This window comes from Pimephales promelas, chromosome 14, assembly GCF_988280905.1.
Source record: "Pimephales promelas chromosome 14, fPimPro1.hap1.1, whole genome shotgun sequence".
In the NCBI taxonomy this organism is placed as follows: Eukaryota; Metazoa; Chordata; class Actinopteri; order Cypriniformes; family Leuciscidae; genus Pimephales; species Pimephales promelas.
Window position 1 is genome coordinate 26,993,387 of NC_142782.1, and position 21,382 is coordinate 27,014,768.

General features: G+C 36.0%; 1 protein-coding gene across 3 annotated transcripts in view; it reads right to left on the reverse strand.

Moving 5' to 3' along the window:
- Nucleotides 1-15,882, reverse strand: part of pde4d (phosphodiesterase 4D, cAMP-specific) — a 113,388-nt gene extending 97,506 nt beyond the window's left edge. The window contains exons 1-3 of one of the 3 annotated variants that reach the window (XM_089119753.1): nucleotides 15,765-15,882; nucleotides 10,318-10,411; nucleotides 6,451-6,683 (exon numbers count right to left, since the gene is read on the reverse strand). In XM_089119753.1, coding sequence (XP_088975879.1) covers nucleotides 6,451-6,683; nucleotides 10,318-10,359 — 275 coding nt within the window. In that variant the 5' untranslated portion in view covers nucleotides 10,360-10,411; nucleotides 15,765-15,882. Of the gene's footprint in view, nucleotides 1-2,446; nucleotides 2,962-6,450; nucleotides 6,684-10,317; nucleotides 10,412-12,036; nucleotides 12,111-15,764 lie in introns of those variants that run through there. The other 2 variants (XM_089119754.1, XM_089119755.1) reach the window with 2 other exon arrangements.
- Nucleotides 15,883-21,382: the final 5,500 nt, after the last annotated feature.

The following is a 21,382-nucleotide window of genomic DNA, read 5'->3' on the forward strand; positions in this document are numbered from 1 at the left end:
CTATGATCAGCTGTTGGGCCGAGCTTTCGATGTTGTTGCGGGGGGTGTTTGTTGTTTGTGTTGTCGTTCACGGCGCTTGCACGCGAAGTCGGAGCTAAAGAATAAGCCAGCGTCTATCAACCCTATGCTATCAATGGACCAGATACATTTAACATAGAAGAGACAATCCACAAGAAGAAAAGGAGGATTAGGGCGAGGGAATACCGTTTTTCATCAAAGAAACGAATAATAAAAATAATCGGGAACATTTTTAAATCGGACGATGAGGTTGCACTGTTTCTTCTGGACATAAAGTGTATATAAATACATATATATATATATATATATTTTATTCACGATGGAGCATACCGAACATCCAAACCATGCTGTGCTGTGTAAAATGTGCGTAGCCTACATATGATGGTATTTTGACCAGCTGAGAACTCTTGAAGAGCTAATAAAAGGTGAAACGGAGTCTAAACAGTGGCAGGAATCTCTCCGTCACACACACAAACGAAGATCTGCTGGGAGGAGACACAGTTCTGATGCCTGTACCGAACTCTGATGGGCGACAACGTGACTATGATGAGAAGAAAATAGGGATGCTTGAGCATTTTGTCCTTTTTAGGGTCGCATCTTGCAACATCATGTCCCGTTTTTGGTTTGTTTACATGTCTTTGGTCCGTGTTGCTTACATACTGCACCAGAGTTTGTTTGGAAGTGGGCCGAAACTCATCTTTTCAGCGTTCACTCATTTAAATGAACCAACCTAACAGAGCAATTGCACTAGGGTTCATTTTAAAGGGGTGGTTGATTATGATTTCACTTTTCTACCTTTAGTTAGTGTGTAATGTTTGAGCATAAACAACATCTGCAAAGTTACAACACTCAAAGTTCAAAGCAAAGGAAGATATTTGCTTTTAAAGAAATCATTTTTAAAAGACTACACAAGAAAACTAATGTGTTTTTACTGAGCCTCAAAAAGGGACAATTTTTAACATGCTGTAAAAAAAAATATCTGTGGGGTATTTGGAGCAAAAACTTCACATACACACTCAGAGACAACAGAGACTTATTTTACATATTGTGAAAAGGGGCTTTATACCACCCCGTTAATGCCAACATGCCAAGCGTGAACAAGGTAAGTAGGTACATTAAGTGGCAATGCGAGGACAAACAAAGGAAAGATTTCATTGCTTTGACTGAAAAGTATGGTAAATCTGTAACTAATAGTCTATTATTAGCTTGATTTAAAAAGGTATCTGCATATTTCTGCCTGTAACGAAAGCTCTCTGATAAACACTCGTTTTCCTTCAGGGAATATTTTAACCATTGGTCTCCTCTCTTGCCAAGTACTAGACCAACAGGGACTGGATGTGAACGTCTGGCGTTCCGCTTGCAATGAATTAAGACTGTTTACACCCATCACAGACTATTTCTCATTCGGTGAATGAAGGAGGAGCCGTGAAGGACAGCGGTTCTCCAGAGGGCTCTCCAGAGAGCAATAGATGTGAAAAGTACTTATGCACGAACTCATCAGGAGAAGCCATGTCTCATGCTCTGGGCTAATTAGAAATATTGGATTACAATTACCTGGACATTCGACTTTTTGCTTGGCCATTTGCTAACCTGTTTGTACTTTAACTAAAGGCCATTTATAATTAAACTAATTTATATAACATTCTGACCCATATCTGTGTCAGTCCATTCTGCAATCGATTTTCCAATACTGTGTTCCTAACCAGAAAGAATACAGCAACAAGCCTAATTTCTTTCCAGGCTGAAAGCAAAAATGCCTTAACAAGAATCAGCACACTTTCACTTACAAAGCACTGCATGTTGTAAAGCACATACCTTGTACTTGCATGACTTCTGGGATGCTTCTTCTCAAGATGACATCCTATTCAATTTTTTTTTTTTTTCAAGTTTGGATAATCTCATAATTTAAAGTTTTTTAGACATTCATATTCAAACATTAAGATTTATAGACTTTTTTTAAAACATTAAGGCGCCATGACATCAAAATGAGACACATTTTACTTAAAAACTGACAACATTATTATAAACTGAGCAGTTACAAAATTTTAAAACTGCAATCTTTGTCTGCTACGAAAACTAACAAAACGTTAACGTTATTCCAAACGTTGGCCAAAATACCAACTGTAAAATTAACGTTAAATCAAGTTTCACAGCTTTGAAGTACGTTAAATAAAAGACTTGATATTTATATGTAACGTTATGCTTGTTTCACTGAATTTAGTATTTTATAGGTTAATTTGATGAGCAATTTCATAAGGTTTCTGTAGAACTCTACAAAGTAATATAACTTAATATTTAGAATTAAGGAAATAGAAAATGTTTTACTAGCCTAGCCTACATACAACCCGTTTAGTATTTTTTAAAAGTAACTCAGTCCATTTATTTGTGTTTAGTTGGCTTGAACATGATGGAAAAAAGTCAGTCTTACCGTTTAAGTCCTTGAAAGGATGATGGCCAAGACATTCTGGACTTTTTCAAAACGGGACGGTTACCGGTGTCCACGGCATATGTCCGGTCCATGGTCCTGGGTTTCAGGTACTTTTCCGTGTCGGAAAAGCCTCTCTGTCTCACTCGGTAGTTCTTGCGCGAGCCGAAAGAGTTCTGGATCTGAAGAGGAACCGGGTTCTGTTGCCTCCAGAGATGTTTTGGGGGATTATCAGTACCGGGAGAAACCAAAGTTGATACATCGCTTCCCGCGTCCATTCTTGCAGCACGCGCTAAAATTCGTTAATCTATTTTGTGGTAGAATTATTGCAACTATCTTTGGCGCGAATTGTCCGAAAATGTATAACATTAATGCATGATGTAAAGAACACTATTAGTGCTATTTCCAAGAAAACAACAATATTCTACGTGAAATCTGCAAATGCATGTAAACAGAAAAGTCATTTTTTTTGTACACTACTAACGTTATACACTAACCCAACTGGTCCAATATTTCATCGTCTACTCTAGACATAGCTGTTCGCTTATATCATAATAATTGTCCATAATTGCACAAAAGTCCGCCTGTCCCGTCGAATTTCTTCCCAAATACACCAGCCAATATTCGCAGTCCATGGAACGATATATAAGCATCCTCGACATCCAAGTGCGTCCTCTCACTCTCATGTGCACTCACAGAAGAACTAATGCTGGGAGGAGATCGATATTTATTCAGCACAGGTTGACTGACAGCTCAGGGGGAGGAGCCTAATGCTCTTTGCACAATGCAGGAAACAACTTTGGGAAGACAAAACTCCTTATTTATTCGTGCTAGTCAGATTCAGTCATCTGACTAAGAAAAACATACATAGGCTACAATATAGGCTATGCATACAAAAATTTGGAAACATAAAAAAAGAAAGAAAAGTTTTTTAAAGAACTCTTGTATGCTCACTAAGACTGCATACATTTAACCAAAAATTAAAAACAGTAACATTGTGAAAGATTATAACAAAGAACTGTTTTAATATGCAATTTATTATTGTGATGGCAACGCTGAATTTTAAACACGATTTAGAGCCCAGGTAACATTTCTTATAATTATCAATGTTATCATCACTATTGAAAAAGATTTTCTGATGAATAGAAAGGTCAATGAACAGCATTGCATAAAAGCCGTTGTTAAATAGAAATAATGGTAACACTTTATAATAAGGTTTGTTAGTTAACATTAGTTAACATGAACTGCACATACTGTATACAGCATTTATTGGTCTTTGTTAATGTTCATTTCAACATTTACTAGTATTTTATTTAAATCTTGCCAACATTAGTTAATGCACCTTGAACTAACAGGAACAAACAATGAACAGCTGTATTTTTATTACCTAACGTTAAGAAAGATGAACAAATACAGTAAAATGTTAATACATTAACTAACGTTAACTAATGAACCTGCTTCTACCGAAAAAATAAATTGTCATAATTTGTCATCACCATATTTCTTTACTCTTTACCATTGATCAATTGAATGCATCCTTGATAAATAAAAGTTAATTTCTCTCATTTTTTCTTACCACAAATATAAATGTAAGGTAACAGTCGCTGTGTACACTCATACAAAGGTTTCCTCACATGTGCTGAGCACTGACAGCAGCCTTTAAGTGTTGATTCAACCTGAGCGAACGATAATCACCAAACCACCACACAGAATGCTGAAGTTACAAGCATGAAATTACTTTTGACAGCAAATCTGTTTTTGAGCCTTCTCTCTTTTATCGAAGATAATTTTTCACTCAAATACAATGTGAGTCAACCCTCAGTTCAGGCACTAAAACAAAAGCCTTATTAGAATGACTGTCCTGCATTTGACACAGCAATGACAGAAAGGCAATTCAAAGACAAGTGTGTGTAATAGAGCGGTGTCTGATAAAGCACTCACCACTAGAGGCAACGGGTGACATGCCGAGAATTGAGACAATTTATCCACTAAAGTTGTCGTATTAGAATATTCACTAAATTGTAAGGAGGGAATGCATGACCTGAATTACAGTCTGGCATAAAATAGGAAAATGATGCATACACACAATCAAGACGCAAGGCTTATTCAGAGAAGACGACACAATTGAATACTGGCCAGTGTGAAACTATAGCAACAGTTTCTACAATACAAGTCGAAATCTGAACTTCAAAAATTTCCAGTCTTCACAGTTGAAGTCTGAGGCCTCCAGGGGTGTTGAAAAAAAAAAAATATTTACCATAATCATATGAGGAAAACAAGCCTTGTGTGCATTCATAAAGTTTATGCGCTGTAGACGGAAGCTGATGATGCATATCACAGAGCACTTGATTGACAGTCATGTCAGCTAGAGGCAGAGAATCTGTCAATCATCCTTTGCTTTTAGATGATAATTGTGAGAAAGTTGCTAGCTATGATGGAGTTGTCTTCGGTTGGACTATTCCTTCTTTGGACCACTGAACTTCTCCACCATCTTTCATCAAACATCGAGGCTCAAGGCCATGTAAAAACCAAAAACCTAATAAAACAAATGTGTACATCTTTGTAAAAACTAAAATATCTAACTTAAACTAAAAATGTCAATTTATCCATATGTCATGTTGACAGTGTCTGTTAACACTATCTATGTGCAATTAACCTTGTTGGCAGAGGCTGTTTTTACTATTTTTAATTTACCTTAAGTACAAATAGCTTTTCACTTCTATTTCCCCTGTGTGAATACTAGCAACTAACACTATTTGCATTTAGCTTAAACAAAATGCTGTTTGTTGATATTTACACTTGGTGCAAAACACTAATTGCAATCAGTGCAAACGGTCTCTAGCTGCAAAATGATTTTAAGGACATTTCTTATCAACTTCAGTTCAGTGTTGGGTCACCCAAAAAAAAAATCTCTTTTCTCCAGCAAAATCAGGGGGGAACTTCTGATCTGAAATATTTATATTACCTACACGCATGAAAATGTTTTAAAAAAATTATGACAATACAAACCAAGACTAGAGGTTACAGTTTAGAGTAGCAATCACATATCAAAGTACACCACTGGCTTTGACTAAAACAAATGTTCTTGTAATAAGTCTCCAAAGCAAGAGGAAATATAAAGCTCAAAAGTCCAATTAGCTCCAACACATCTAGATCAGACGATTTACTCAAACGAAAATTGGCTTTTTAGTTCTGCTAATGTATAAAATCCAATTATAGCAAACAGTGTTGGGAAAAGTTACTTTTAAAAGTAATGCATTACTCCCAAAAAGTAACTGATTATTTTTAATGGAAAGTAATGCATCGCGCTACTTTTGGATTACTTTTTCTCCCCTGGCTCCTCAGGGTGATTTCACACCTGCATCATTTAGTTCGGTTGAATCACACGAGTTTGTTGTACCCCTTGGTGAGGTTCGTTTGGGCTGGTGTTAATGCAGCAATCGCACTCGGGTGCGCACCAAAAGTGAACCAAACTCTGGAGTGGTTCGTTTGTGTTGAGTACGTGATCTGACCTCGAAAAGACCCAACTGCCCAACTGTTGGGAGACCCTACTGCCAACCGCCAACATGTTTTTGAGAAAAACATTAATTTCATCTGGTTTAGTCCAACCAGATTAAATGAATGTTTTTCTCCAAAACATGTTGGCCACAATTATTGACACCCTTTTATTACATATTTTTTGCAATCTCCTTTTGCCAAGATAACAGCTCTGAGTTTTCTCCCACAATGCCTGATGAGTTTGGAGAAGAACTGACAAGAGACCATTCCATCATACAGAATTTCTCCAGTTTCAGAGGACAGTACATATACTGCTTTACAAGCAGCACATAAAATATATCCAAGTTTCCTTTCTATACTAAATATTTGCTGAAATGTGAGGGGTGATACTGTGTACTGTTTGTGACTCAGTATCTGTACTGTGTACAGTATCACCCCTATATATATATATATATATATATATATATATACACACACACATACACATATATAAAATCTCAGCTGATTACCTGCTTGCATCTGCAGAAGTGATGGCGATGAGGGGGGGTGCTCTCAAGGGGAGGCTGGTGGGTCGAGGCTGGGCCGTCTCTGTCTCTGGTTTCCTCTCACAGTAGTATTGCTCTGCCAGCCTGAAGGCCAAAGGGGGCAGCTGGACGGTCCGGCAGGAAAGCCTGCGGACTGCAAAGGGCTCCATGCAGGATAGCAGGCATAAGTCAGTGGATTCTGTGGAACAATCTGAGACCTGAGAGGGTGAGAGCTTGATTAAGTCTTTTTTTCAAATGCATTACAGTTTTAGAGCACTTATATCAGTGGACTTTATTTTTTAGTAAAAGTCTCATCATGAGTCATCTATATGTTAAATTGTGAGAATGAATCGGTATTCAGATGAACTTTAAGACTAACTTTTACAAAGTACACAAGTACAGATTCTATTCAACAATTAAGATTTTTCAACGATGATCCATTTGTGATCCGATGTGTTTTAAGTGCGATTTTCTTTTCAGCTTTGCACAAAGGTAATCTTAAAACAAGTTAATTTATTCATATAATCTTAATGGACCATTAGCTTTTTAATTTTATAATAAATGAGTCACCCTTGTCCATTAACCTTGGCCTAATTAAGTGTTTGAATATATAAGACATTTAAATAATATTGAAATCACTGGAATTGCAACATCTAAAATATATTTGCTCTTAAGATCTCATACTAGTGTAGATCAGCCCACGAGCCCATAGGTAAAAAGACACAGATCGCAGATAGCAATAACAGCAAAATATAGTACATGTGAGATTTGCTATAATTCATACACAAAAGTAGCATGGTTAACACAAAAATATTAAGCAGCACTAAAAGTAAAAATAATAAGAAACATTACTGAATCAACATATTAGCAGCATGATTTCTGAAGTTTCATGCATGTGACAATTCATTCATCATTCCTGTTTGCTGCGATCATCAGTCCACTCTTCTTTTGACAATACGCTCTGAAGTGGCGAGAGAGCCATCACTCCCTCTGGATACAACAAGGCGTTATCGATTTGATACAGAGAGACCAGCTCTCTCCGAACAGCCTCGGGACAAAGCAGAAAACACAAATCCCCATTGAGTCACACAAAGAGGCTTCATACTCGTCGTCCTTCCGGCACTGATTTTGGCTCCCAAAAATGCAAAGAAAAAGTTCAATTATCCTGAAAGATAAATTATTTAATAATTAGTCAAAACCCCATTCTAATCTCTGACTGAAGGGGAAATGAAAGAGTACCTTTGCTCAAACACCGGTGCTCAAAGTATTTGCTTCTATTCTGACATTGACATTTTCCTTTGTGTTCCATTTGATAGAAATATCTCATGAGGTTTACGTTCACCTTATCACCTCATATTTTATTAATTACTTAATTGTGTTCACTTAGATAGTGCTGAAAGCCAAAACAAGGTGTCCAATGAGAACTGAAAGAGTATAAAATATCTGACCTTCATGAACAATCAATTTACCTCTGAGTGTGTTTGGGGTATAAACCATCGGCCAACTTATAAATAAGCGAGTAAATATGTAAACCTTTGTTTGATCCATCTACCAGTGTTTTCACAGAGGCATTGAATATATCAACATTTTAATTATCGTCACTGATGCTTTGTAACGCTCCACTGCATTGAAAGATTGGTAAATGTGATTTCAGAGGGAACTGATTAAGGTGCCGCTTGGGTAAAGACCAGCACACAAATGCACACACTTTATGAAGAGAGATTTGCTGATATTTAACAAACAGACTTCAAAGCAGATGTTTTTCCTTTCTTCTTTTACTGTATATTGAAATCCAAATGTTCAGAATTGCTCTGGGATTCAAATCTGAAAGGGTTCATAAGAAATTGAAGGGAAGGTAAAATAGCCTAGACAGTTTAACTTTCAGTCATTCAAACACTGAAGAAAAATTCATTGCACATTTAATGAAAAATATTAATTGTGAAAAGGCTGTTTTGAAAATTAAAAGACACTTCTAAATGAGTGCCTAAAATGAGTCCATTAAACAAAACATATTTTAGACATCATTAAATCCTGAAATACAGAGCACTAAAAATAAAGCTTCAGCATTGCCCCGGGCTTTTGCAACATGAGCAGTAATGCGGGTTACAGGGGTGATGACAAGCGATGAGAGCTAGAGCATGACAACAGGTCAATGACAAATCTCTCAATTCATTAATCTCTCAGATGAAAGACTACACATCTTGAGACTAGTTCTGTAACGATATATTGTAGAGACATATTTCAGATATAAGGCATTAGGACTGCATCAAAAAGAAATTTGATTTTATATTCTCCCAAACCACTAAATGGCAGTCACTGTAAAAAGTTTGGGGTAACACTTTACTTGAAGGGGTGTGCATGAGACTAACATGACACTTTCATAATCATGACATGACACATTATGAATATCAAGGAAGTTAAGCATGTTTATGACAACTGTCATTAAGTGTCATTCGCTGAATTATGACATTTAATGCAAATATGACATTGTTTGAGATGTCTTGTTTATGACAACTTGACATTACTAAGACAACACAACCTGTCATAAACATTCCATAGCAGATTATTGATCAAACCTAAGAAACCACTTAGCTTTATAGGTTAACATTATTAAACTGTCAGGTGGTTGGTTTTTGACATTGGCTGTCATGAAGCCATTATAACATTTCAAATTCAATGTGTACCACTGTAGAAAATATTCATGACACAGTTATAATGTCCTCATGACAGCCAATGTCAAAGCCATCCAAATGACAGTTTAACTTCACTTTATGTCAAGTTGTCACAACAAAGACATCATAAACAATGTCATATTTGCATTCAAAATGTCATTATTGAGTGAAAGACACTTAATGACAGTTGTCATAAACATGCATAAACCCTATTTCATTTTCATGACATATGTCATGTCATGGTTTTGAAGGTGTCATGCTAGTTTTATGCACACCCCTTCAATTAAAGTGTTACGGATTAAAAGTAACTTTACAACTACATGTCTACTAACTCTCATTAGAGTATTAGTATAGACTGTCTGCTTAATATCTGCCAACTCTTGATGGTCCACCGACAGACATTCTATTGACTAAGTGACCTAACATTTCCAGTCTACTAATACTCTAACACTCTAATGAGAGTTAGTAGGCATGTAGGTGCAACATTACTTAGTCAACAGAATGTGTAAAAGAGACCAAGATAAAAGGAAACCACTAGTTTTCTGAGGGTGAATGGATTCATTGTGAAGGATATGCAAAGTGGGCCCAGAATGACTGCTATTAAGAAATGTTTCTGTTCTAAGATGTGTATTGTTTAAAAAACAGAATAATTCTGACTTGAGGTTCCGAAAATACACAATTTATAAATGATTTACTTCGTTTGAGTAAATTAAGACACCAGCCATTACTCCAGTCTTCACATTATCTTCAGAAAACATAATATGCTGATTTGGTGCTCAAAAACCTAATGTTGAAAACAGTTGTGCTGCTTAATATTTTTGTGGAAACCATATTACATTCTTTTCAGTGTATTCATTTCTTCAGTTCATGGGTCACTGCTTCTCTGGGGTTTCAATCTTGGACAACCACTGCTTCACAGGCTCAGATCATTAATCACTGCCACCAACCTGTTTGTAAGTACTAAATAACCCATTGCGTGCGATTCCATTTAACAAGTTAATGGGGTTTTTTAAAACAACAGTTTCAAACCATTTATAGGCAAGGTTTCAGATGACTTTATACTATAGGTGAAAGAAGCAATAATTTCCATTATAATGTCCAGTACAATTGTAAAAGTTACACATATTGGAAGTTAATTGTCTGTGCTTGTGTATGGCATGAATGATTTCAGTGCACTTACACTCTCCAATTGACTTTCTCCACTGCAGGCATTCTCTTGCATTGTTTGTCCCCCAGATAAAAGCTGAGGTTTCAGTCTCAAAATGTAGAAAGTCCTAGAATAAATGACATAAAAGTAGATGAAATCCTGCTTGATATCACACAAACCATGAGACTCTAGTAAAATACAGTGATGACACACACACACACCACAAGACCAAATGCCCACATTTTGGCTCAAATCCCATTTTGACTATAGGAAGGAAACTACCAGCATACAAAAACATCTTGTGCATTTCTGGCATCAGAAATTGCATTTGAATAAATGTACTACTCTTTCCATCAGTGAGTTTGTGGTCCTTGGGGACAAGCTGATAATCTAGGAAGGAACCAACGATTCAAGTGCCAGTGTCGCATGAAAAAAGAAATAATTGCTTTCAGAAGCATACTGTAGACTACAGCATGCAACACGTACACTTACATACACCGAGCTGTGTCACATATCTCATTACGTTTATGATAATCATTGCAAGTATTTGATATGACCTTGGAACTGTGTACACTTCAGTTCTTAAATTAGTGCTTCATAAATAATTCATGAGGCAAAACAAACTCTGTCCTATTTAAAGTTGGCCAGTTCTACAAAGTCACTTGTTTTACAAAGTCACATTCAAATAAGACAAAGACCAAACGGAATCTTTGACACATGCAATAATCTAAAATCTTCAAGTTAGCATTGCCATATTTTCTTCTGGCATGCTCTATTTAAATATAAGCATGGGAATTCATCATTTTGTTCATGTTAAATTGAGATTCCTACAGCTGTGAGGTATTCAAAAACCTAAAACAATTTTTTCTATTATAGGAGTGGGTGATTATTCATGCCATTGCATTGTTATTTGGCTGGGAAAGGCTTTCTTACAGTATATAGTCAGACTATAATTCACAAGTGAAATCATTATTTTCTCTTACTGGATTCCTCCACTTTTTCCTGCACAAAACTGAAAATAGGGCGCCCATACAGAGTCCAATGGGCCTTATGGAAACTATGGTCCCAAAATATGTCAATCAAAATAAAGTCTGAACTTCTGACAAATTTAGTCTCAAAAGAAATGCTTTGCATTAAAAATTAGGCATCTGGGAGGGCATTTTACCCCAAATGTGGAGCAAAAGGTCCTCGGAAGGAATGACTTGGTGATATAGCATAAAGGCACTATGGATAATAAAAAAGAAAGGGCTCTTTAACACCATTGCACACACAAACCAAACACTCAAAACAGAGTGAATTGGGGAAAAACCATTTGTTTTCAGTTCAAGCTGAAGTTGAAGACTCAAGATAAATAGAATGAGATCAAATCTTGCAAAATGAAAACATACATACTAAAACAAAATTTTGAAAGAATGCTATAAACAATATTTTCGGTAACACTTTACAATAAGGTTAAATTGTTAACTACATGAACTGCACTTCTACAGTATTAATTAATCTTTGTTAATGTTAATTTCAGCATTTACTAATACATTATTTAAATCAAAATTTGTATTTGTTAACGTTAGTTAATGCACTGTCTGTGAAGTAACATGAACAAACAATGAACAGCTGTATTTGTATTAACTAACGTCAACAAAGATGAACAAATACATTAATAAATGTGTTGCTCATGGTTAGTTCATGTTAGTTAATGCATTAACTAATATTAACTAATGAACCTTATTGTAAAGGGTTACCATATTTTCTTACAGAGCATTTCCTTAGTAATATTGCATGTAGCCGTGCAACATAACGTCTCAACGCCCTGAAGAAGAGAAATAACGTCCATGGAATGAAAATGTATCCTTTAGTCTTTATAAAATCTCTATCACCATCTAGTGGCTATAATGTGGCAGAATAAACTCACATACTGTACATCCCCATGTGTTTAGCATGCTGAAAGTGTTATAAACTAATTTTGTATTATGATTTATAATGAATAAACTAAAACTCATATCAAATGTATTCATTACATAATATTGCTATGTTAATTAGCAGCTATAATTCTAGTGCTACATGCTAATTATACTAATTCATCTAGAAACTTTAATCATAAAACTACAGCTCCCTTTACATTGTGCCATTTACAGTGGAAATCTGTGTTTTTAGTCTCAGCATGTCTCGGTAACAGCTGAAAATGTAACAATTATTTCCCCAGGCAAATATTTGTGAGTGTCACAGGCTAAAATAGGCATACGGCAATTACTGTTTACGGAATATGTTCCATGGGAAGCACAACATAACCTTTTCCACAGATATCTTTGATGAACTTTGGCCAAAAATAATATCAAGCACTGGGAGTTGATATGATCACTTACAACCCACGGCATCCTCGAGAAAATAAATGATGACGAGTGTTGATGTTTTTAATCAAAAGTTCTTCTCCTTGTAATCTCCACAAGGAAGGATATTTGAATGCTTGGGAAAAGTTTACATTGTGAAGGCAAAAGCTATGTCGTTTCCTATACGTAATTGCAAATCTATTATATACAAAGATAACCATAAACAGGAAACCAGAGGGCTTCACATGGATAATTTAGCAAGATGTGGCTCACAAACCCACGTCATGGTCATATATATTAATTTTCGTATCTCAGCATTGCCATTACTACATGTTTAAATGTCAGTTATTCCCATGATGCCTTGCCATCTGCATTTCTGCTGAGGTTATTGAACTATTAATGTGTCATGAGAGAGTTTGAGGAAAATGGCTGCTCTGTTTAAAGTCGTTCAGAAAAGGCTTTTCAACCTCTGCACACACTCAGGATGTTTGAGGAATTAAATTAACATACTCTTAAAATGGAAAAAGTGCAAAGGTTTTTCTTATTCCAAATATACTGTTGGGGTGGAACTTACTTTAAGATTTAAGATAAAAAAGCTGACGCCTTTGACATGCGCTAATATTAATCTGCCTAATTTAGCCTGTGACACATTGTCTGGTTATGAATTACATGTAAATGTAAGAGACATTTCTTTCATTTAGTTTTTTGTAATACAAGTTAGGCCACATTTAATATGTCAACAAACTTTTACCATTACAATGTGCAAAAAACTGTTGCATTGAGTTATACTGACACCTAGTTGCTTGGATGCTGCATCAGAACATTTTTTTGCTGACCATAAGCCACTTTAAAACTAATCAGCCATTATTTATTTATTTAGTGATGGAAAGCGTCTGATAAAAAGGGGGTTATAGATAAAGGGTTATGACTAGAGTCCTCATATTTTGTAAGTGTACATGATAAGACATTTTAATTAAATGTGTTACTTGCTTTTCTTTGTACTTATGAAATTTACTAGCGATTGCAGAGTGAAAAAAAGCTTTCAAGTAAATCCTACTCAATTTTTTTCAGTGTATTAAATTCATGAATTTGACATATTGATGTTTTTAATCAAAAGTTCTTTGTGATCTCCACAAGGAAGGGTATTTGTATGCTCACATTGCAAAGGTAAAAGTCATATTTCAATTATGTGATTGCAAATCTATTGTCTTACCATCAACAGGAAACCAGAGGGCTTCGTATGCATCATTTTAAGAGCTGCGGCTCACATATCCTCGCATAATTTTTCTGGAGTGCACCTTTAACATAAAAATGAACAAACTACACTCACAGAGATCGTGTGGCCTGTCATAGTTCATTTGTTCATGTCACCGCCTGAGGGTCCCTTACTGGTTCCTTGCACTGATTTAACAGATGAGGATTATCCAGGTAAATTCTGCTCCGGATATTTGCCGTCAAGTGACATTCACAGGACACAGAACCAACAAACTGTCAGATTTAGATTGACCTTTAAAGCATGAATTTCAGCATGAAATTCAGAATTTCATGTTGACATTGATCCCCAAACATGCCTGCACACTTTCCGACGATTTTAATATGCCTCAAATGATAAAATATACTAACTTAAATGCACTTACTCTGGACACACTGTACATAGTGGAAACTGATGGCAAAAGGAGCAGAACTACAAAGAGGTGGATGGGAGATGTGTTTAAATACTGTATATAAAGCAACATAAAGATTTAGACAGCCAATGAAAGGTTACCTCCGCAAACGCAAGGTTTTGAAGCATTACGTTCATAGTACGTGTTAGAGAGGTCTGCTTACAAACTTTAAGGCTATTCGTTAATTAAAGGATGGCTATAAATGCAGTGATATTGTGCTTTAAAACATCTGTGCTCCTAATTGGTTCCTTATGACATTTTAGAGGGGAAAGGGTGGTGTCATCAATGACATCATTATCTGGCCTTCTTGACATCATATGTCATTTCACGCCCTTTTGAACATTTTTTTGTTTCAGATTCAGCATTTTTTCACATCGTAAAAGTGCATGATGGATTGTTGAACGTCCCATTTTTGAAAAATACTGGATTGTAAAATGAACTTGTAATGTTGATCTAGTTCAAATGTTCCAGTACACGTGAGGGTTTTTTTTTTTCTTTTTGTTTTACACATAAAAACAAGTTGATGTTACATATGAAGAAAATTCGTTTTACAATATTTTTCAGACATATCTTGAAGGCATTCATTTGTCAAGCTCAGGTTGCTTTGTATATGATTTCAAAAATGTAATGAGAATATTGTATGCACTTTTTTAACTGCAATCACTATATTTAATTATCTACACTCTATTCTATATAATTCACTATAATTAAATTATAGTAATCTAGTATTATTTACTTATTTAAATATTTTAATATACATACATATACATTCATTCATATATATATATATATTTATTTATTTTGACTGCCATAACAGCAAAAGGGGATAAGGGGAGGGGTTAGTATTACAGTTTGTTTGGTTTATATAATGTGAAATGTTTTAACTAAAGTAGATCAAAAATCATTTAGATACAAAACATCTTGCTACACTAAAAAACAATGTCACATGAAGTGAGCATTTTTGCATAGTAAAAGGCAAAAGTCAGAATCAATTCCACACAGCCATGGGCTCGATTTTACACATGGCTTCATTTATGAGGGGAAACACTAACATGTGGAAGGAAAAAAGTATCATCAATTGGATACGAACCCCAATAAACAAAAGTGCATGTGGACCATAATGCCTCACTCTTTGCTATAATTATTATACAATAAGACATTCCAGCTGACTGTGAGAGCAGGCTGCTTTGGGTGCTCTATTTATAGATTAGGGATGCAAATTCCATCAAAAATGTCTCTCTTCTAAAAGAAGCCTTTGCATGCAGTACAACGATGAGTTGGCTGAACTGGTCAGGTGCCCAAAAGTCACCTTGCACCTGCCTATCCTTTTCCACATGCCTTAAAGCTAAAGACGACACATGCTAGAACAGATGGATGGTGACAACGAGAAAAACATGAGCAGACACGCTTGTAGGGTACAGAAACAGTCTATGCCTTTGGGAAGTACACAGAGAAGAAAAAGGAAGTGAATAAAGTGTGAATGGGAACTTACTCTTCTCCTTGGAGAAAGAGAAAAGGAACACAAATGACAGATGCAATCCTCCAGAGACTGATTCCGGTTGTTACTGCGATACGGTCCTGCTGAAACAGAATGAAACATTTAAGTCCCCTTTGCTTCCTGTGACACTGTGCCTCGTGCTGTGATGCTCTTTGGTTTAAGGACTGAAGAATATCAGAGTTCCCAGCCTCTCAGCCAATCAGAGAGCTCTGCTCCATCTCTCCCCACCCCTCCCTAAAGTTCCTCAAGCAGTAGCCAGCAGAGAGATGTTTTCAAAAGCAGGGGCCACTGCAGCATCACAGTGGGATACTAATACATCTCAAACTATCAAACACAAGAGCAATAGAAGTGTTTATGTGAACTTCTACCATGGGAATGTGTAATCAGCTGAGTGTTTTCTTTTGGAAATGAATCGTCAAAATTGGACGTCAGACATCAGTTGTGCTGCTCGCACGGTTTACCTCTAGAGTCCATTTGGAGGCTGTAGTTCTCATTTCACATGCCCTTTGCCTGGTCCCTGCCTCGTTGTTAGTGATCTGAGGAGAACGGGGCGAGTTTTCACACTTCATACTTCTGAAAAAGGCAGAAGACAATTTTTATATAAGCAAATACTTTAAAGTCAGTGCCACAAAAACAAGTTTTTGAGCATCACTGGCCAGGGGGAAAAGATACAGTTCACTGAACACAAGATCATCTTTAGTGACAACGTGCCCCAATGGCAAAAATCAAACAGTGAAGTGATATGACACATAAACCGATTTACGAAAAAAAACAATGCAAAAAGGTAACATACAAAAAATATAAAATATCACTGAAAGCACACATAAGATTTTAGAATTTGGATGTTAGAATTTACAAAATTTAAATTTGCCATTTGAGGGTTTTTTTTTCTCCACCAAATAAATGAGGAAAGGACATTTTATCAGAGTAAAAAAAGACACTGCAACAATATTAGTCTACAGCATGAATGATTATTAGCAATAACTTCAGGGTTGTGGATGTCAATTAATTGTACAATCTTTTGTTGAAACCCTCATTCTGCATTATTTCCATTAAAAATCGTGTACAAAGAAATACACCTTTGTCCTGTCGATTTTCAAAATATTTTTTGCTTCAAATCAAAGATTTTAATGTTGTGATCCACCTCATAGCCAGTTGGCTTGGATTGGTTCATGGCTTATTTCTCTTTAGAGACGACTTATTAAAAATCCCAATGGGAAAAATTAATGGGAGAAATACTTTGGGAACCAAGGCCGGTGAAGGAGTGGGCTGGCCATAGGCAATTGTAGACCACTGAATGCCAAGATCAAGAATCAGAATCAAATACTACAGATCAGCACCATATAATAAAACAAAATAATGCCCAAAAACTCAAACATATGGAGTTAATCTGCTCTATATCGTCATAGTCCAGTTATCTCGCCCCAGTAGTTTATGTTCTCAGGGTCTAGCCACCTTCTAGCGGGCAAGAGAAGCAAACAAATCATTTAAATTACTCTTGTCTTGGATATCTAGCTGTGACGCACTTCAAATAAACTCATTACCAACATTTTTGTGAGGCACTGTTCCTATGTGATATGTTTGTTATTGTTTATGAAATGTTTGAAGGGAAACTGGGTTATCAGGAATTACATTTACGCACACAGCAAACGTATTTATAAATATTGTGGACCAAGAACCAAGCTCTATCTTTCTGACCCATGTCTGTCATGATTTCCCATCTGCTTGGAATGTTTGGACACACAAGCAGCCCAAACACAAACATATTAGACAAGTCTGAAATGATGCAGTATGTCAGAGGCAGTTCAAGCGTTAACAACACCTTTATCCATCTTGATAGGGATAAAAATCAATACACAAAAACAATGATCTATGGTGAGGTTTAGGTAAAAACTTTCTTTTTTCATTCGAACGGTCCCAACAACTCAGCTGTTCTTTAAAAACCAACGTTGCGATAAGTCTTTTCTTCCCAATTGTAACGTATATCCGAACAGCTTCTTGAACAAGTGGGGAAAAGAAAAAAAAAAAAAAAAGAAAAAAGTTGTGCCAGACTTGATTTTTTCCTCCATCAGGAGGATGGACAAAATGAATAAATCTTTTTTCATGTCATTTGGTTCATTCAACGAACGAAATGAACGAATTGACTCGGAAAAAGATTTGTTCATTTTGATGAACGAGTTCGAACAGGAGAGTCACGAACGCGCATCACAGAACAGAGCAAGGAGACCATTTGAGCTTATAAAACTTAAACTTTGTTGTTATTCTTTTTTTTAATGAGCAATCGTTTCGCTTGATAAGACCCTTATTCATAGTCTGGAATCCATTAAGTTAATCCATTAAGTCCATTAAGTTATATGGAGAAAAATCCTGGAATGTTTGTCAAAAACCTTTCTTTTCTTTTCGACTGAAGAAAGAAAAACATGGACATCTTGGATGACATGGGGGTGAGTAAATTATCAGCAAAAGTTTTTTTTAAAGTCAACTACTCCTTTAAATCAACTACATATGAAATGTAGGCCTATTACTTTTAAGTTATTACACTTGAAATCAATAAGCAGAATAATTTATATTTGATTGGCCGTTACAATTATTTGCATTTTAAACAAAATCAATTCAATACTGCAAGTGAAAACAAAACTTGCGTGGTAAAGACATTCCTCTCTCTTTGAGTGTCCTTGTTAGTCTTAACAGTTCTGGGGGCAATCATGAAAAAAAAAAAAACCTTTTCCTGAAAAACACCTATGGCAAACTTATTCATGAATCAAACAGTAAAGTCAAGTCATTTGTAGTATTAAGGTGGAATTGAAATGGCCTCAGAAGGCATGAAATATCACCCAACAGCAAGGACACATTGATTTGTAAATTCCCCAAATCCCCTCATACCTCTAAAGTTTAAACCACTGGCCAGCACAGAGGGTTTTACAATCAGATTAAGAAGACATTAACACCTATCAGAATGTTCACATTTACTATTTATATTTTTTTTTGCTTCCAAACTGCATCTGTTGAATCAGTAATGACCATGCAGCAGTGCAGTCCCAATATGGAGGGTGTTGGATCACCATCAGTAAACAATTTACCACATCTGTTTGACAATCCGTCGGTCAACAACATTCTTGGCAGCTAAAAAAACAAAACTGGTGTGTCTTTGTCCAGCTAAATGTTTGTCAAAATCACTCAATTAAACTCAATGATGTCCAAACATTAAAAACAACGATATTAAACATTGCAGCATCTCTACAACAGTCGAGATGCTGCAATGCTCTTTTTTTCCTGTTAAAAAGGAACAAATGTAGCCGATTTGATTTCTCGACATAACACAGTTTGATGAAGGGGGCTGTACAGCATTTAACGTGTTCATTAGTGCAGTAAATGTTCCCTGCAGCGTTTGTCAGTAGTTTTTATTTAAATCTTTGGTGACATTGAGAGGGGTTTCACTTTGCAAATGCATCTAATTTGCAGATCCCACCACAAAATGACAAAGTGTGGGGAAAGGCAGTACCACCAAACAAATGTGAGCATTCTTCACAGCAATCCAAATTTATTCTGACCTGCTGTAGTTCACACATTCTGAGAATTGTGACCTACTTCTAACTGCTAGACCAAAATTACCCATGAAGCACCAGTGAAAAATGCTTTAAGGAGAATTCTGTTTTCCTGTTTTATGCGAGGACGAGGCAATCACTCATACATGTTTGTTCTACAACAAAAGCCTCTCAAACAAATCTCAACTTTAACACGCTTAAAGTTTTCCATTGCATAAGGAAGTAGTTTTAGGTTGAATATGTACAAGCTTGGAAAACATTGTATTCTAGATTTCACAGCATCTCAAGACAGACAGAATTAAGATGCATTTACAAAACTTCAAATAAAAAAATAAAAAAAAAACATTTGATATTGGTTTCCACCAGTACAGCTACAATATGACATCATTGTTAAAGGGATAGTTCACTTTGAAATTAATTTTTGATATGTTTTAGCTTACCTTTTTTAGCTGTCTTTGTTTCCACAGTATTTTAAATTTTGACATTTTTTGGTCAAACCGTTCTTGTCTGTCAGTCATATAATTAATGGAGGTCTATGGAGCCCACCTCAAAGAGCATTCTCAAGGTCGGACATCCGGGACTTTTACTCCTGTGCGCGCATAGCAACGCGGCGAAAGGTAAAACAAACAAGCGCCCGCCATTAAGCAACACGAAAGCGGAAGATAAACAAGCCCCTAAAATAAATCTAAATGGAAATGTAATCTGATCTCAAATGCATGGAAAAATTGAGGGACAAATCAAAGAATAGCAAAATAATACCACTGCAGAGATGGCCACTCAATTTTATGTTGTTATGTTATACATTGCTATGCCTGGTTGGCAACTGATAAGCAACAATGAAATGCACTAGTTGTGTGGGGAATAAGATACATGTATGCAGTTAACCTTTTTTGGCTTTTTTGAAAAAAAAATTTTTGTCCCTCACTGACATTGTACAAGCTGAGCCATTGACAGGCTGAGCTCATTACAGCCACTTGACTCAGCTGGATGCCGATAGGGACAATATTGTAATGTTAAACCTACAAGCGATAGCTTTCTGTGGTACCTGGTCAATGCAGGCGCTAGGAGACTGTCTAGTGTCTATATATTGATAAGACATTCTGTAGAAGATGAAGATATGTATTCATATAGCTGCTAGCGCCTTTTACAGACATAACATTACCTTTTTGATTTGCCTCGGGCATTGACTTCGGTTTGTTTTACCCTTCGTGGACGGTTGCTATGCAGGTCACATGATTAGTGACGTAACGCCGACCAAGAGAATGCACAGAGAAGTCAAAATTAAACATGATTTAATGACTTGTAAATGTAAGTACACATGATGGCCTAAGACACGAAACGAGCAGTTTGTGTGAGAAAACGAACAGTATTTATATAGTTTTACCTCTTGTTAACAGCCGTGGAACTGATCTGAATCAGATGTCCAACTGAACCGTCTCCAACGCGACGCCGGAAGTGATCGCGTGCGTATGTACGTCACGCCAGAGCCTGGTCACGCATTGTTTACAGGGAGATTTCAGAAATTTTACCTTTCACTAAACATATTTAGATGTACGGGAAATTGCAATGGAAGACGATTTCGATAGATCTAAATATGTTTACTTGTATAATACATACCTGCAAATACAAATAGGAGTAGGCTATATATTATTTCAAATATTTGAAAATATGTAAAAAGCACAATTTAGGCATTATTACAATTAGCGGACTTAATTTGCAAAGGAATTAAGCCATTGTGACTTTATTCTTCCTTGCAAAGATAATGCAAATATTGTATTTTTTTGCTAAATAAAAACAATGCCATTTTACTCCACATGAGGGAGCTGTGATCTTATAATAAAACTGAGAATTGGGTATTTAAAATCTTAGGATATATCCACATTTAAAACAAACGCAACCCTAAATGGACACACAACAGATTAACCACAAACTGAAAGCTAATATATACAATTATTTTATTTTTCTCTCTGGATGCCCCCAAGTTTTGTGAAATTTAGTTCACTTCTTGGGACAAATTCCCCAAAGTATAGTCAGCCCATTAGAAGGTGCGGTTATAACATAAAATAA